General features: G+C 51.1%; 1 protein-coding gene across 1 annotated transcript in view; it reads left to right on the plus strand.

Annotated features, from left to right (window-relative positions):
* The window catches only part of UBAC2 (UBA domain containing 2), a 286,963-nt gene that overhangs the window by 147,929 nt on the left and 120,909 nt on the right, over window positions 1-18,125 (plus strand). Inside the window, exons 9-12 of the mRNA XM_032610727.1 lie at window positions 6,080-7,515; window positions 7,940-8,084; window positions 13,274-13,413; window positions 15,226-15,619. Coding sequence (XP_032466618.1) covers window positions 6,080-6,187 — 108 coding nt within the window. The 3' untranslated portion in view covers window positions 6,188-7,515; window positions 7,940-8,084; window positions 13,274-13,413; window positions 15,226-15,619. The remainder of the gene's footprint in view (window positions 1-6,079; window positions 7,516-7,939; window positions 8,085-13,273; window positions 13,414-15,225; window positions 15,620-18,125) is intronic.

Consider the following 18,125-nt stretch of genomic DNA (forward strand, 5'->3'; position numbering starts at 1 on the left):
AGAAGGTGTCCCTTCGGTTTATGCTTAATGGGACGCACAGGTGAAATCGGACAAGGAAGTTAAACAGGACTAACTGAGCCAATGCTGGCATTTAACGAAAGGAGGACAAACATGGACTTCACAAATGTTGACTTCCTCACTTCCGGTCACGTCTTTCCTTCCTTTGTAGTCAGCCAGCAGTTATCAGCTGTCCGCTCTGCCCAGTCTAACTACTGGGCTAGGTTCTTGAACAACGGAGGTAGGTAAGGCAAGCGATTCCTGCCTGCACGTGGTGCAGAGCCCAGTGTGGAGCCAGGCTCAGGGGCAGTTCTTGCCAACTGTAATCAAATCTTCCGATGCTGCTGAAGGATTGCCAGTGTGGGAGGGCGGGGGGCAGTGCTCTTTGTAAAGATGTGGCCTGGTGAAAAGCCTCAGATCTGGGGAAGCACAGGTGGGTGAGGTTGGAGCGGAGAGTGACTGCTGGGGCAGGGGCCTCATGTGGGGAAGAAGTAGGGAGGCTTCCCAGTGATCCTCAGCAGGACATGGACCTCTGCTTCCGTGCTGTAGGCATTAAGGAACAATACAGGATTTTAAACAGGGAATCCCAGTGTTGGATTTCCCTGGAGGATGGACTCGATGTGAAAGAAGGGGCATGTTATGCTCATAACCACGTATGTAACGTCTTCCATCCCTGCCCAGGGGACATGTTGCAGTGCAGGTGCTTTGGAGACTCTTGACCACTCGAGATATGGTACCGCTTCGTATTTTATAATACGTGAGACCCGTCGTGTGGATTCCATTCATGTCCTCTGAAATATCCGTCGGCCCAAGAGAGATGGCACACAGACCCTCACAGTCATAGCGGATAAGTAGTGAAATGTATTCAGTATGAGAGAATCTGAATCTCGGTGAGTCTCTCTCCTCATCTCTGGAGTCCTCACCGCTGCCTCTGAGAAACCTGTCTAAACTCCAAAATGCTCACCTTATGAAAACTTAGTGCTTCTGCTCTGAGTATCTGGACCACAGTAAGTTGGGTGTTGGTATAGAGACGCCCATGTCATCTGGTTCCCTGGCGGACGGTGAGCTCCATGAGGGCCAGTAGCGTCTCTGCCGCGTTTCCCTCCTGACACACAGCAGGTGCCCCAGTGGCGGTTAGAGCAGGGCTGAACGTGAAGGTGCGGTTGGAGGGCTTCTTTTTCAAAAGAACAATTTTTTTCACTTAAAAATGTGTTAGAGGGTGGTCCTTCGTCAGACCTTTCCACCTCTAATCTCTAGTGCTAGTGTTAGAACATGTTATCCATTAGAATGAAATATTGAGTGGCAGTCAAATAAACCAACTTTCGGGGGTGCCTAATTCTGCTGAGTACTGAAAGATGCAAGCAAACGAGCCCCCCCCAGCCTGTAGCCAGGGCCTTCTCAGGACTAAACCCTGAAGCAAGCAGGAGAGTAAAAAGATGAGGGGCCGCTGAGCCACCTGCGGCCGGGCGGGAGCGTAAGATAAGCAGGTCCAGTCCACTCAGCCAACCGTGGGATCACAGGGGTTCAGCAGTTCCAAGGAGGAGAGAGGGGGTCAGCTGATAGGGAATGAGGGTGGCATTGACCCACAGGGGTCTGGCATTGAGCTTGCCCTGACTGGTGACAAATGACAGCTATAATGAGGGCAGAGAAGGGCAAGCCTACCTCCCAGGGCCTCTCTGGGGTCACTCCTCCCGGCAGGGTGCACACATGGCCTGGGAAGCGGCCAGCCACCACGGGCAGCCCACAGGGGACTGGTCGGGACTACCTTTCAGGTGGGCGTTGTTTTCTGCAAGAGTCAGAATTTGGGAAGTAAGAACCCCAAAAACGATTTGTTTCTGACACCCTTAGCTAAAGGGAAGTTAAAGAAAACCACAGTCTTCTTTGAACAAAACAAGCAAAGGAGTGTTTCAAACTGAGAGGAATTGCTATAAATCTCATTGGAATGAATGTCCTACTTCACTTGTGTCAAAGAGTAATAGAGTGTTAAAGTGGGGTTTTATTCATTTTCTTGAGTAAGAATTACCTTGAGGTAGTAGGGGCACAAGTTCCAACCACAGAGGACCACGACGGTGATTCTCGGTGTCCACCACGGGGGCTGCAGCTCTCTGCTGCGGCCCTTACCGTCCTGGCCGTGCGCTGCTGAGCCCCCGAGGAAGGGCAGCAGTGGGAGGGAGGCACAGCCCCCTGCCTGGCTGCGGTCGCCCCAGCCAGCGCTGTCCACTGCAGGATGACGGGGCAGCAAGGAAACACCGTCGGAACCCCTCTCTCTGTCCTTCTTCTGGTTTTCTGATTGTTATCCTCATACCCACGCCCGAGCGTGCCATTTCATTTTTTGTAGATGTTTACAGTTTTGGACACTAAAGGAAACTTACAGATGTCCTTTCTTCCTGTGCTTGTTCAGTTTTTAAATAGTGTTAACACTGTGTCTACTTCGTGAGCTTTCTCATCTGGTCAAAGTACCAGGTCATCCAGCAGTGAAAATCCTCTCATCACACTCGTCTTCTCACCCCTGAAGAAATGCAAAAGGTTCCAAAGCCAGCTTTAGGCAAAGGGCTGTGATGGCCACTCAGCCACCGCCTGCACAGAACAGCAAACATCCTTTTCAGCGGAGACCTGTGAAGAACCCAGCTCAGCTGTCAAAGCCAGTGATGGCACGTGTGGTTGTGTTTCTGAAGAGAGAATGAAGCCCGAGGAAGCCTTGTGTGCAGAGAACGCGTTTCTCCTCACACCAGACATCAGCCCCTCGGGCGCGGCCTGGCCAGCGCTTTTCCCTCGGAGCCGCAGTGCCACGGCTGCTCTGCTCTGTGTGTGCAGCAACCTGCGCTCAGCATCTCCTGGATTTCGGACCAGACTCGGGAGTCGGTGGAGAGAGAACTCCAGTACAGTTGGAAGCTGTGGCCGGCAGCCCCGCCCGGTACCAGCGCCGGGGCGAGGCTCACACGGCATCAGCTCCAGGTTATGAATCGTGAATTGCCATACAGGTGGATTTGTTCCTCTCGGCTGGGTGCAAAGGAGCAGCCAGGCGTTAGCTATGCTTGAAGTACTAGAGGTGACAGAGGTGACAGCGAGTGTAGCATTTGCCACACTGTTCACCGTCACTGAGAGCGGACACATCGTTGGCCCGTGGCATCATGTCCGTGGGTGACAGAGACAAGGCAGGCAGAGCTGCCCACCCCCTCACTGGCCACGTTCACTCCACTAAAGATAGTGGTCCTTAACCGGAAGTGACTGGAATAAACATCGTAAAAGGTCATTTCCGTCCAGGAGTGTATGAAATAGCCTGGCCACAGTACCCAGACCAGTGAGGTGGTCTCTCCCTGTTGACGCACATCCAGCGGGTCCCCGAGTGCCACTCAGTGTGAAATGACCCCAAGGAAAGGCAAGAGTGTGGATTCTGATTATTGAACGGCAAAACTCATGTGTCACATGTGGCAGGAGCCTGAAATAGATTATCGAGGAGATACTTGTGAGAGGTAAAGAGCCTTGTGGTCTGAAGGCACCAAACTGATCCTGTTGACACAGGATGCCACCAAGACATGTGCACTTCTTGCTGCGTTGGGAGAGATGGTAGTGACATTGCAACAGATAATAATATGAAGGTTGAAACTGGTTAAAATTCAAGAAACCTGTTGATGAGCCACTTGGATAGAAAGGGGAGGGCTGGTGAGTGCTGGGCCCTGCCTTTGCCCTTGAATGCTTGGCATTTTAACTTGAGTGACTTGAGTTGTAGAGCTTAGCAAGTGTGCTCATCAGATGTGGGGATGATAGAGTTTGAGGGAACTAGCACAGGAAACAACAGAATTTAAGCTGACAGTAGTTTTGGTTGGCTAGAAAACGATCAGAGGAAGTTCGACAGAGATGCTCCCAATCCCTGGAAGAACAGATAAAAATTTACTCGGAGGCCCAGCTTGAGCGCATTTCACTCAGGGTTTATAGCAGGCCTGCTAACTCACCACCCCAGGATGCTGTAGCTACACACTCGGGACATGTGTACACGCACACATGTGCATGCACACCCACTGTGCCAAGGGCTGGGATGGCACCGTCTAGCCGCCCTCCGCCCTGGGCAGACCACGCCAGCAGGACCATATTCTGCAGCAGCACAAATGGACGAGCGCTGGAAGGGGAGGGGCAGGCTGGAAAGTGCTGAATTCTGAGACACAGAGATGAACGAAGACAGCCAGGGCCCTTACAGTACGGTGGTAAGAAGCTGTCGGCCCTAAGTCACAGCTGGGAGGAGCACAGGACAGCGGTCAGTGGGACCACGAGACCCCTACTCTGGGTTTCTCCTCGGCTGGGAAACGTGGGAAAGGGACACATGCCGCGAGATCAGTGGATAAAGACGAGTTAACCAGGCCAAGGGCAAAGGGGAGAGCCTCCCAGCAGAGGACACACCGGCAGCAAAGGTGGGAGACACGGAGCCACGCAGCCTGGGACGGACCAGGAGCTGCGTGCCTGCAGAGGTGGGGAGGCCACTCGAGCGCCTCGTGCAGAGAAGGGAATGGGGCTGTTTCCTGTGGCTTCAAAAGACAAATTAGGGCCTTTGAAGTCCCACGGGCGGTATAACTAGTTAGACTCAGATTCGGCTCCCTTGAGGAAGAGCTTTGCATCCCAGCCAGTGCGTGAAGAAGTGTTCCTGAGACTCCCGAAAGGACCACTTTTTCCCAGAGCAGGAGATGGAAGCAGGGATCCCTGCCGTTCTGCCCACGCCAGCAGTCAGTCGGTCCATTACCCCCCGGAAGTTGAGCTGGAAGTCGGCGGTCTCCTCCCCCAGGCCGGGCCCTTAGGAGGCGTGTGTGGAGGTGGAGAACTGGAATGAGGTTCCTTAGAGGGAGGACCCTCGCTGTGTGGTTTTTTTTAATACTAGTCTCAACGATCCACTGATGAGGGATCAGGGCGTCAGTTTCAAAAAACACCCTAGAACCCCAGCTTCTGAAAAGTGGGCCGAGTCTCCTCCCAGACGGTTAGCCTCTCCCTAAGGCCCCCTGAGGGACGAGGAGTCTGGGGTCTCAGTCACCCCTGCGGCCACCCGCTTGACCCGCCTGCCCTCGCCCTCCCGCGCACACCCCCCTCAGCTGGGGGGAAGGAGAGGCAGCCGGGCTCTGACCACTGGGGAGCCTCAGGGCATCGCGTTCTACCGGAAGGTTAGAAGCCGTGATTAAGTCCCCAGCCCCTTGTCAACTCACACCTCCTGGAAATCTCAACATTTGTAAGAGTATCACTTTTCACTATATATTATTGCAAATGTAGTATATTTCAAAATAAGTAAAAACAAAAAACACCACCACCTGCGGCTAGTCCAGGGTCATAAATGTTTTTATAATACATTTTAAAGTGGGAAAACAGGTTACGAATAAACTGTAGTAACACTGCCTGTTCTGACCTTGGAGACTGCCTGTATGTAAAAGTACAGGAAACCTCTACATTCACAGACTGGGATTTGTGGTCTTAAAGATGGAGGCCTCGACCTCCCTGCCCTCGGTGGCTTTAGCTGCCTCCTCCACCCCGTTCTGCCCGGGCTTCGCCCCCTCTGCGCAGCTGCTGCCCGCAGGCCGGCGGGGACTCCGGGGACGCCGCACCTGCCGTGAGACACCGGGGGGGGGGTTTGGGGGCGGGCTCCCCAAGGCCGTGCTCTGCCTGAGCCAAGCCAGGAACGCAAAGGCGTGTGTACCCTGGGAGCCCGCCAGACTCAGGACGCCTGCGGCTCTTCCTCGGGAGTCAACTTCGACCCTGAAGGAATGTGGCTGGTGCAGACCTGCTTCCCAGGTCCCGCGCCACAGCTCGGCCGCCCTCTGTTCATCCTGGCAGGTCACTGACCCTCAGAAGCCCCCTTCCTCATCTCTAAAGTGAGGACTCAGTGAAGAAATGCACATTTATTGGCTGTATATAGTGAACACCGTAAAAGGTGAGCCGGTTGTAATTTTATAAGCATCAGATTCCACACTGAAATGAAAACCGGTTGTGTTGTTATTGCTCTTTAATCTGTCCTACAGAACTCACACGAGGAACATTTTGGGGCTGGTGGGTCAGTGGCAGTGTCGTCAGCCTCATCAGGCTTTTCTGGTTTTGTTTCTGTTTTCAGGTTGCCCGGCTCATGGAGATGGGATTTTCCAGAGGTGACGCTTTGGAAGCCCTGAGAGCTTCAAATAATGACCTTAACGTGGCCACCAACTTCCTGCTGCAGCACTGACGGTCCCAGCGGACAGCACAGGGGCCGGCGGGCTGCTGACCACAGCACTGCCGTCCCGCTACCGGCTCAGCCCCAGGACCCGGCACTCTCTGGCGAGATGTCCTCGCTGTCCTCCTGAGCAAAGGGTGGTCCCCGCTGCTCCCTCCCTTAATTCCAAGATCATTACCATTAAGTATCCATGATAAGTTTGCCATGAAGGGAGCATGTATTTTCTATCTTTATTTTTTTATGGAGTATTTTCCTTGGTTTGGAGAATTCATCTCCCATTCCTAATGTGTTTAAAATGCATTAAAATTACAGATTTCTGCAGGCAGTTGAACAGCACTCCAGATGGGAAATTACTGCTCTTGTCATATTCTTTTTACTATAATGCATCTTCCTACATTATATCTGATCATACGCGCCGGAAAGGGGACTGGTACTCAGAAAGGACCTGTCACATTTTCTTTATGGACTTTTTTCATTGCTTTTTTTTTTTCCCCCCTCAAATTTGCTTTCAAACCCGGGTGGCAGTTCAGGGTCCCCACTCCCTAGGGATGAGCAGTTCATATCTGCCACACGCAGAGTTGGCCAGACCCGGCCAATGAAGGAGAGACAGGGAACTGAACCCTCTTCCACCTGTTCCAGCCCGCTCCAGTCTAGGGGATTTTTCCCAACTACTCCCTGCTTCCATTAAAAAATAATAATCAGGTACCGATTTGAGGTTCTGGAATACTCCATGAAACTTAACTGGAGTTAATTTTGCTTAGAATATCCACAATTAGCCACTCAGGCTAGGAGTAAAAATGGGACAAAGAGAAGAGTGGGCTCACTGGAGCAGTACGGGGCGTCCTAGCTGCAGGGCCAGCCCCTCTGGAGGCAGGTTCCACCTGGCCCTGGGGTGATCGGATATCAGCCTGAGCAGGGTAGACTGACCCCACCGTGTGAGGAGGATGGGGTGGCCAGAGCAGATGAGCCTGAAAAGATCTAAAGCAAGATTTAAGGAAACTTGCAAACTATTGTGTTCTGCAAAGCCAGCAGAAGTGTTGCAAACTGATGCAAATTTTAGACATGCGTGGTACTTACAATAAAGTTTTTAATGTGTTTTACTTTTTGGTGTTTGTTTATTAGACTTACCTAAATAAACTTTGTTCTAGTCTGTACTATTCTTTACAATCCAAACAAAATTTTTTTTTTGTTTTTTATCAGACTGCTCGTCTTTCTTCAGAAGATTTGGGTGCTTCTTTGAAGTGAGAGGAGTCCTTTGATTCCTTTAAGTAGGACTGGCCCTGTGAGGCCCCATTCTGAAGCTTGTTGGGGCCGTCAGGCTGCTCAGAATGCGGGCTGAGGTGAGTTTCTGGGAGCCTAGCTGGTCCCAAGCACAGGCCCTGACTTGATCCGAGTGTCCCCATCTCAGGTGTAAGGACAGTTGACAGTGATGGGACGTCCTTGACCACGGTCACTGGCAAGGCATGACTAGAGGGCCAAAGAGTACGGATTTGTGGTATGACCTCTGCAGCAAATCTAAACCCACCCTCTGGGCTTCCAGTGCAAAAAAGAGTGACCGTATCCAAAATACACCATCTCCCTGAGTTCCTTCTCACCTCCAGAGAGTGCCTAGTGAAGCAAAATCAAACCGGAGGCAAAAGTCTCACTCGAGACTTTTCACTGCTTCTCTCTCAGAGGATGGGGAGCAGAGAGCCCGCTGCTGGGATCACAGGATGAGGCGCAAAGAGGATCACCACCCCAAGTTCTTGTTTTGTTTCTTGTCAGGATTCCCTCCTAAATGAGAGAGCCTTGTCCAGCTGAAAGGAGCCTCGGTGACCCTCAACTTCAGTCCTTTACTAGAAATCGAGGTCCGTACAGGTGGCGTGACCATTGGACATGCACCGACGGTGGCAGAGCCAGGACCCCTCAGGTTTGTCCTGGCTTCTTTCAATCTCTTCCAGTTCCCTGCGGCTGCCAAGGTCTCACCTTCCCAGTGGTGACCCATTATTTTAAATCCTTTTCCTGCAGCTTCCAGGCCGTTGTCCCCCTTCATCTGTCACCACCCTCTAGGGCGCCCCTGACCCCACCCACACCCCTGCACACCCTCCACGTCTGACTTCACTCTCGGACCAGTTGCTGCGGTTCCCACCCCTGACCTGCTCTTACTTCCTGCACATTTGACACAAGCGGCACCCACCGCCGGAGTGTGAGTTCCTGAGGACACCCACACCTCTTGTCAAGACACCCGGAAGTCTTTCAGGCTGATGGGACCCCTAAAGGACCCCGTTTGCGTTCATGCATGGGGACACGTGCCGTAGGGGTGCATCAGCGAGCCACTCGGTTTGGTTTCCTAAGAAAAGATCATTTAGGCTTTTGATTTTGTGCAAAAGTTACCAGATTGGGCCTGATGTGCAAGTGAGCAGATTCCAGGTTGTAAAATAAGAAAGAAGAAATTGTCCACAGTGAGCCACCCCTCCCTTCCCAAATAAAGGAAACCCTGCCTTCGAAGTCCTGATTCATAAACCTAGACTGAGTTCGGATTCAAAAGGTAAACATTTTAGGGAACTTGAGCACCTGTGCTCCAGTCCCTCAGGCCCTGCCCAGGGCTGCTCCTGGAATTGGGTCACCCCTCCCACAGTTAGCATCTGTCCCTCTGGCTGCTCTAGAGCTGGGCTCTGATAGCCTGCTGGGAAATTCCAGCCCCACATGCAACCTGCAGGGGCAGTGGGAGGAGAGAAGGAAAGTTTCATGTGTTCCACCTCCAGACTTTCCCCTGGGGACTGTCCTGGCTGCCTGCCTCCTGCCCCACTCCCCCCAGCTCCGACCATGTCAGGGCCACTGTGCGAGGCCAGGATTCCTCCTATGGGGCCAGAATTGTCTTTCCAAACCACTAAATGTCCCCAAAGCCAGGTCCACCCAGCTCTCCCCACTACCCGGGTTCCTGGGAAACCGCAGCTGCTCTCCTAACACTGTCAACATTCAAGGTAAGGATGTTGACCCCCCAGACTTCGCTGGAGCCGTGGTGGTGATGCAGTGTCTCCCCGTGAGATTAAATTGGCATTAAGGTCAAGTCTCCTTTTCAAAAGTGGCCCGGTAGACTGGCCTTGATGGCTAAACAGCGGAATGGACTTGATGTCTTTCGGGGTCTTTAACCGGAGGCCCTGGGTTCCTGTGGTGCCGCCTCACAGCCTTTGTAAACCCCTTATTCTGAATTTAGCACTTGAGTTCAGTAGGAAGATTGTGGCTGTCAGGTAATCCCTGTGACACTTCCCCCTCACTTCCAGGCCAAAGTTAAAGGAGAGGAGTTATCAGAAGGCCACAGGGAACCCAGGGGCGAAGGCCTGTGTTGTGGTGGGAAACGGGGTCCCAACTCCATGCTCCTCGGCCTCTCTGGTCCCCCTGCCCCTGCGGAGATGCACTGGGCCCCTGGGTGGGCAGTGGGGGACCCAAGCCCAAGTGTCTGACTTTTCCGTCCTACAAGATTTCCATTTCATTTCTTCACAGGGGACGTGGTCAGTTTGCTCTTTTGCTATTCTAAGAGGCTGTGTGTGCGGAGTTTTTATTGTAAGATTATGCAGTGACGTTCCACAGAAGTACTGTGTTGTGTCTGAACATTGCTCAGCCTAGTACTTCTGTGCAAATTTTGTAAAACCCTTATTTCGGCAGCCTGTACCTGACCCCAGCCTTCCTGTGCATCAAGCGCCAGGGTCAGAGGTCCTTTCAAAACCCCCCAGTGGGCATGGAGGGTCAGGGCTCCCTCCTCAGCAGGCTGGGTCCTGTCCAGTTTAAATCTACACAGACATAAATGTGACATCTAAATCAAGTGTCCATAAATCAACACCTGCTGGTGCCTTAAGGACCTGTTTAAAGGGGCAAAGCTCACTTGTTTTGTTCAAGCAAAACAGTCAAGCAAATAATTGGAAAAGCCAGCCCCTCAGCAGAGTGGACAGAGACAGCCCCGGTGTCAGCAGAACAACAAGTAAAGCCCAACACCCACTCCCAGCCTGTCTTATTTCTGAGTGTTTCTATGAGGGGCCATTTTAAACATCTATGAAATTTCTAAATTCGGAGCTCAAAACCACTCCAAATTTGAGGATACTGTTGCTTTGGGCAGAGGAGGGAAGGAAGTGGATATATGGGAAGAGGGCATGGGGCATACAGGGTGCCTGTTTCACTCTTGTTTTTAATATTTTGCATAGATGCTGTACGTAGTATAGGGGTTCAGAATGAGCTATAATGAGGATTATTTTGAGCTAAAGGCAGTTGAGATCCTGTGGGTTCAAGAGAAACTACTGCCCTTCCCCTCACTACCTAGAGGAGTTGAAACTGGGGATTTTTCCCAGGAAAGAATTATTACCAGAGATGAATTTCACCAAAGTGGCCCCATCTGTGTGTCAGGACAAGCATCTAATTACCCAACATCTGCTCTTCTTCTCGTCCCGTGAGTGACCCTCCCATCCTCAGAAGCCCCGACCCCGTTCCTCAGCTCAGGATGGCGTCTAGACCTCATTTTACCTTCCTGTCTCTGACCCTCTCGTGTATGTGGGCTTCCTGTACATACGAAAAACTAAATTGTATTTTCTCTGTCTAATGTCAATTTAATTCTTAGACCAGCCTGAAGAACCTAGAAGGTTAGAGGAAACCTAACCAACAGTACTCTTCTGTATTACAAAATATTCAACAAAACGTTGAAACTCTCCAAAGAAATCTCGCATCCCCCCTTAAGAGCTTGCAGACTTCTTCCAGAGGTTCAGACCGAGAGGGCCTAGTGCATCCCCTACATTGGGAGGGCCCCAGGGCCCAGGCTGGCAGAATGTGGCTGCAGCCCCAGGGCATTAGAAGGGCGGGGTGGGGGGGGACAGCATCCTTGGCGAACTTCTCCTACTGCGCCACTCATTTCACAGTGAGGACACTTCCAGCCGAGCTCCTGGTAGAGATTTGGGGAGGGCACAGCACGTCCTCAGGACTTTCCATGGATTCAGACACTTTCCGGGAGATTCCTTACATGGTCCAAACCTTATCCCACCTGTCCAAAGCTGGTGGATATCCTCAGAGTGCCAGACCCAGGCCTCCCCTGGACTGTGATATCTGGTGGGGCTTGTGGCTTGGGTGGGAATTAATCCACTTCGGTCCCATCTATGCTCCCAGCCTAACCATGTTGGGGTCCAGTTGAAACAGGAGGGAAGGGGGCAAGGCACAACCTTTAAAAGAATGACATAGCAATAGGACATGACAAAAACTGGTTAGAACCAAGTAGGTCCAAGATGGCGGAATATTCGACTTCCAGTAACCTTGAGCCTCATTATACGCTCATTGTAATACATTATCTGCTAAATGGCACACCCACCAGCGCCCTGACAGTTCTGAGGCTAACCTCCGAGGCCCCTTCCCTGAATAATCCTCCCACTCATTAGCCGGTGAAATTACCCAGCCCATAAAAACTAACCACGCCATGTTTCGGGTCTTTCTCGCCTTCTGAGATGGGCCACACTCTGTCTGTGGAGTGTGTTTCCCTCTAAATAAATCCACTTCTTACCTATCACTTTGTCTCCCACTGAATTCTTTCTGAGACAAGACATCAAGAACCTCAAATTCACCGGGAACACAAAAGCGCCTCAGGTGCAGGACAAAGACCTGCTGGGACTGAGGACTGAGGAAGGGGCTGGGACCCGGGGCCTGGGGCCAGCACCCCACAGAGCAGGATGCTGCGTTCCAGAACCAGCTGCAGCACTCCAGGGGACCCTCCCAGAACCTGAGCTGAGTGATCCTCCTGGTGAACCTGACAGGTAACCAGCGATTCTATGAACGCCAGTCATTCACCACTGGCTGCCTCATGCACCAAGGGATGAAATAACCGTACTAAACCCCTGTGGGCAAGGGCTTCGCCGCCAGCTCTGCCCCAGCTTCGCCCACTTCCCCGGGGGTCCGACGAGTGAGTGAGTGAGGATGCAAAAAATTAACAAAATATAGTCTCCGCCATCTGGGGGAGTGGCCACTCTAAAGCATTCCTGGACCTACGTGTGTGTGTGTGTGTGTGTGTGTGTGTGTGTGTGTGTGTAGGCTTCCCCACATCGACAGGAAATTCTCAGATGCCAGCAGGTGTCCAAGAATTCAACTCAATCCTAGCACAATCTCCTGGAGATAGAATCAGATTCCACAGGTGAAGGGCTCAGTCCCACGAGATGCTTCCACTTCAGGTACCAGTCACGAGCCCAGGTTGTTACCTGTACTTCTGACCACCTGGCTATAAATCAGAGTCCCCACAACCTCCTCCTCGGGTTCGGCTAATTTGCAAGCACAGCTCACAGAACTAGGAAAGCTCATTGGCTCACTAGATTACCGATTTGTTTTAAAAGGATATTAAAAGATAGGAATCCACGGCCAGATGAAGAGATGCATAGAGTGAGGTAAGGGGAAAGGGTGTGGAGCTTCTGCTCTCTGTCTGAGCCCCACTCTCCCCAGATCTCTACGTGTTCACCAACCCAGAAGCCTCTGAACCCTGTCCTTGGGGTTTTTATGGAGGCTTCATTACATAAGCACGATTGGTTAAATCACTGACAATTGGCCGTTGATTCGACCTCCAGCCCCTCTTCCCTCCCTGCAAGTCAGGGGGTGAGACAGAAAGTTCCAACCCTCTAATCAAATGGTTAGTTCTCCTGGCAATCAGTCCCCATCCTTAGATGCTTCCAAAAATCACCTCATTCTCATAACAAAAGACACCTACATCATTCTCTACACTTAGGATATTCCAAGGGTTTAGGAGCTGTGAGCCAGGAAATGTGGATGCAGACCAAATATATATGAGAAATAATTTTGGTCGTCTGAATGACCAAATATATATATTTCTTATGACTGATAATATTGCTCCACTATTTTTAATACAAATGGCACCTGCCAAAAGCCCTCTCATCCTAGGCTGGGAACTGATAGTCAGTTAATCTTAAAAAGTTGGGTAAAATGCAGAACATATATACACACACAAACGGGCCCTGATTTACAGTAGTTTGACTTATAATTGTCCGACTTTAAGATCATATGAAACTGATAACGTATTCAGTAGAGACCGTACTTTGGATTCTGAATTTTGATCTTTTCCTAGGTTGGCAATATTCTTTTCAGTCCGATCCTCTTCCATGATGCTGGGAGTGGCAGCCGCAGCTCCCCGTCAGCCTTGTGATCACAAGGGTCAACAACCATTCTGCACCCAGACAGCCATTCTGCTTTGCACCGTCAGTACAGTATTCAGTACATTATATGAGGTACTCAACACTTTTTTTAAAAAGTAGGCTTTGTGTTAGATGATCCTGCCCAGCTGTAGGCTAGTGTAAGTGTTCTGAGAACGTTGAAGGTAGGCTGGGCTAAGCTGTGATGTTTGGTAGGTTAGGTATATTGATGCATTTCGACTTAGGATATTTTCAACTTACAGTGGGTTTATCATAAATCAAGGAAGACTTGTATATATACATACATACATGCACACATACATATATGCTTATGTATTGTGTATATATACACAGAAGCCCATATATTAAATATTTTAAGTTAAAACATGTCAATGTAATTAATTCACCAGTCTTCTGGTGTGGATGTCGCCAAGGCCTTTTTTATTTTTTTTAATCATAGTTGTACTAATTAGAAACTTGTGTCTTTCATAATCCACACCCATATTGCATCATTTATGAGTTCCAGTTTGGATTTTTTAATTAAAGTTAGCCCCAGAACTCAGCAACGCAATCAGACTGTGCGTCATCTTGGATTTTTACATTTCTTCCAACGTCCTATAAATGTTACACTCACATCTATTTTGACAGCACATTTGGTTTTGTAAGCAATTCACCTTTATCAGACTTTCGAAAGCGTTCAACTGAGTTCTTGTAACAACAACTCTTTCTTTTTGCCTTTATGCTTTATTGGTTTATGTAATACTTATTTAATTTTGATAGCAACTGATGTGAAAAGGTTTGGGAACAAACACAGCTGTCTCTTGGGGTGCACAGGGCCCCAGTTGTGGGCACAGAAGAACAGGGGCTGGGGAGAGGCCACCAGCCACAAGCAGGCTGTGAGTGGTGGGCGACCCTCAGACCCACACGACTCCTGAGATGGCTAAGTGCGGTCCGCTAAGAGAATTTCTATCGTAGCATCCATCAAGGATAACGAGAAAGGCATTCATATTAGGAGAACCGCCAAAGAGGTCTCCCAAAGGGCGGCAGTAAGAAAGTTTAGGGGCCTCTGCCCCTGATTCCTTATTCCGCTGCCTAGATGGCCCCCAAAACCTCACTGAGCTGGAACAAGTGAGTAAGGTGAAACCAGTTCCAGTGCCACGATTAGGGGACAGGGTTTCTTGCTCAGCATCCCAGGCGCAGCAAGCCTGTCTCCCAGCTCCCAGCTTCCCTGCCTCCCACCGCGAGGTCCTAGGAAGAGCACTGTTTGGGAGGGGTTTCTCCCTCTGACCCTTCTTGAGCTCTTGTGGCTGGACTAATAATAAAATTGACCCAAGACAAACTAACAGGAGAGAAAGAAACAAATATGAATTCTTACACAGGGAGGTCTCACAGAAACAGGACCTAAGAAGTGGCCAAAGGAGGCAGCTTCTATACTTTTAGACAGAGAAACAAATTTGTGAGGAAATGACAGGACAAAGACACTTTGGCTTTGTGCTTAATTAGTGAAGAATCTAAACAGAATGTGGGCGTGGGGTAGTCAATGAAATAAGCAACAAGGTTTGCTTATCCAGGCTTTCTGCCCAAACTCTCCCTCCCTGGAGTTTAGGGTGTCCTTCTACTTCCAGGTGCAGGGAGTAGACCTTTCATAGGAGAGATTTATTTCCTGCCTTCAGGGAGACAGAGACGAGGGTCAGAGTATCCCTCTTACATCAGCTCTTTCTTAAGTAACTTTAATTCAAAATAACCAGTATGCCATTGGTGCACATTTGGGGGCACATTTGGGGGCCCCCTGCCCTGGGCCCCGACAGCATCGACCAGACGTTCCGCGCAGTTGATGCTGAGCGGGGCGTCCCCGGCCTCCCTCTCCCTGGCTCTGCCCTCCTCTCTCCTCCTCCTCTCTCTTTTCAGGTTTCTCTCCAACACTGTTTGATACCAGCCCCACGCCAGCCATTGTTTCCCCAGATGAGGGTGGACACCAGCCTGAGGCTAAACCTCTGAACTGAATCAAGTCCCCCCACCGAAGTCAAAACGAAAGCTGCCAAAGATACACCAAGACACGTACCGGGCAAACCCCGCGGACGCACAGGAAACCAGGCTGTGCCTGCTGAGCTTGCCCGTCTCGCCCGCAGAAATCCCGGTGCTCAAAAAAAAAAGAAATCCCGGTGCTCAGAGCTGGAAGGACATCAGCCGGCATCTTGATGAACATCCTCCTTTCGCCCTTGAGGCCAGGTTCTGGAGCTGCCAGCGACTCACCGAGGCTGCCTGGGGCCCAGTAGGCCTTTTAGAGAAAGAAAGAAAACCGGTGAGAATAACAACATTCACTGTGTCTTGGCTTTTGTCATTCTTTCAACAGGTTGTAGGAGATGTGAAGTTTGAAAGAAGAGACCAGGATCCACTTACTTTCCTTAAATCGGGTAGAGAGATGAAGACTACTGTACCGTCTGGCGGGGGCTGCCACGAAGTCCCACAGGCTGGGGGGCTTCAAGAACAGAAGTTAATTTCCTCGCCGTTCTGGAGGCTGGAAGTCAGGTCAAGGTGTCGGCGGGGCTGGTTTCCTCTGAGGTCTCTCTCCTTGGCTTGTAGACGGCCGTCTTCTCTCAGTCTTCACACGGTCGTCCCTCTGTGTGTGTCTGTGTCCTAATCTCCTCTTCTTATAAAGACACCAGTCATCTTGGATTAGGACCTAACGACCTTATTTTAAAGACCCTGCCTTCAAGTACAGGACCTCAGCATATGCATTTGGGGGGGAACCCAATTCATCGATAACAAATCCCTTGGGGGTGGAATTAAAGGACACGACACTGGGCTTCCCTGGTGGTGCAGTGGTTGAGAGTCCGCCTGCCGATGCAGGGGACACGGGTTCGTGCCCCGGTCCTGGAGGATCCCGCATGCCGCGTAGCGGCTGGGCCCGTGAGCCGTGGCCGCTGAGCCTGCGCGTCCAGAGCCTGTGCTCCGTGACGGGAGAGGCCACAGCAGTGAGAGGCCCGCGTACCGCAAAAAAAAAAAAAGGACACGACACTGACAAAATGCCCCTCCTCACCCAACTCCACAGTGATGCAGAAAGGAGGCAGGTAACCTGCCTCATCGCACCTGAATAATAATAAAACCTACATTTTAAAGCAGACCGTCAGCCCCCCGTGGAAATAAAATCCACTTCATGCTCCCCAGTCTGACTGAAGTCTGACCCTAGACTTCTCTTCTAGGCTTCAGGCCTTAGATGTCCTGCTTTGTACTGTACACCTCCATACGCCCGTCCCAGGGGCACCCAAGCCCACCTTCTCCCTATAGCTTCTCCTGTGTTCCCAACCTTGGGAGTGATACCACCATCAATCCAACTGTCTATCCCCAAACCTGGGAGTCCTCCTAGTCTCCCCAACCTCTCCTCCTGTAGTTCATCAGTCTCCACTGGACACTTAGCACATTGTGTGTCCTTGTCTGGTTACAATTGTATGTGTCACCTTCTGGTCTGTGATCCATGAGTTTTAGGGGCCATGGCTCCATTATCCCCACTGTATCCTCAGAGCCTGGGCTAATACTTGATAAATGTATGAATTAATGAAGAAGTGAATGTTGAGGAGGAATCCGGCCCCGAGACAGAATTGTTAAGTTACAAGAGAAGCGGCGTGTCGCCAGACTGCCCTTTCTGCAGGGCTCTCTCCCGGCCCCCTGGGCTGCCACCTCCTGTCGGGGGCAGCAGCAGCTAGAGCTGATGAGTGCTCCTGGGACTGAATGTCTGGCAAGGTCCTACCTCTGTCAGTTTCTGGGACTCTACCCTTTATGTGCAGCCGGCCGAAGGGAATACTGTGAGGCGTTAGCATTAAGCACACAGACAGACACGCAGGAGGGCGCCTCGCTGGCTTGGGACGGGCCACCTCCCCTGCCTGCCCCACTGCAGAGCTACTAAGGCAACAGGGCACATGTCCGGGCTTCCTGGAATCAAAGAATGTGAGCACTGGAAGGTGGTGTAGACCTCAAGATTTCAACAATTACAGAGGAAACAGCATCCCTGTCATGAGGGATTCATGTGGCCTGAGGTGTGACCTGACCTTTAGGGTTGGAGTCCCCACGGGGGGGCACAACCTATCCCTGAGCCTGGGCCCACAAGCCACACACACGCCAGAGGGACTTTGTCTCTGTGTCTGCCCCGTATGCAGTCACTTGGCGAAGAGAGAAAACTGTAGTGAAAGCTGGACCGTGGTTAACTTGTGGTGTGTGGCGATGCCAGGGGAGCGGGGATTCTCAGTGAAAATGAGATTTCTGGAGAATGCCGAGAGCCCGTAGAGACATTTGGGTATCTGCCAGCTCAATTTATGAAATTCCATTCTTCCTCCTTAAAATGTCAAGCAATCAAAATGCTTAGACATCATCACGAGACCCTCCACCCAAGGGGAGAATCTCCCTGACACCTCCTCTGGTCGTCTGTGCCCCGGAATGGGACTCGGGGGTCCTCATTACAGAGCCCATACCTACAGGGCTGCCCTGGGCCCTGCACATTCCTCTGAACTCAGGTCCCACATGCAGAGTGAGCGGACCCTCCGAGGGGGTCACTCTGATGCTTCCATGTTGACATGAGGTTGTCTTGATTGGACCTGAAAAACAAACCATGGCAGTTCAACTTTTTTTGGACCAACTAGTGTTTAAAACAGACCCCTTTTACTCCTTCCTCCAAGTCTCATCTTGGACATGGGGCTCTGATGTGGTATAATAGGGGCTTAGAGCTGGAGAGGGGTCAGGGATGGGATGAGAGTCAAAGAAGAGTGGAAACAGGGGTGCTCAGAAATGGGTGGGTGTTATAAGTAGGATTTTGT

Source organism: Phocoena sinus, chromosome 18 (assembly GCF_008692025.1).
Source record: "Phocoena sinus isolate mPhoSin1 chromosome 18, mPhoSin1.pri, whole genome shotgun sequence".
Taxonomy (NCBI): domain Eukaryota; kingdom Metazoa; phylum Chordata; class Mammalia; order Artiodactyla; family Phocoenidae; genus Phocoena; species Phocoena sinus.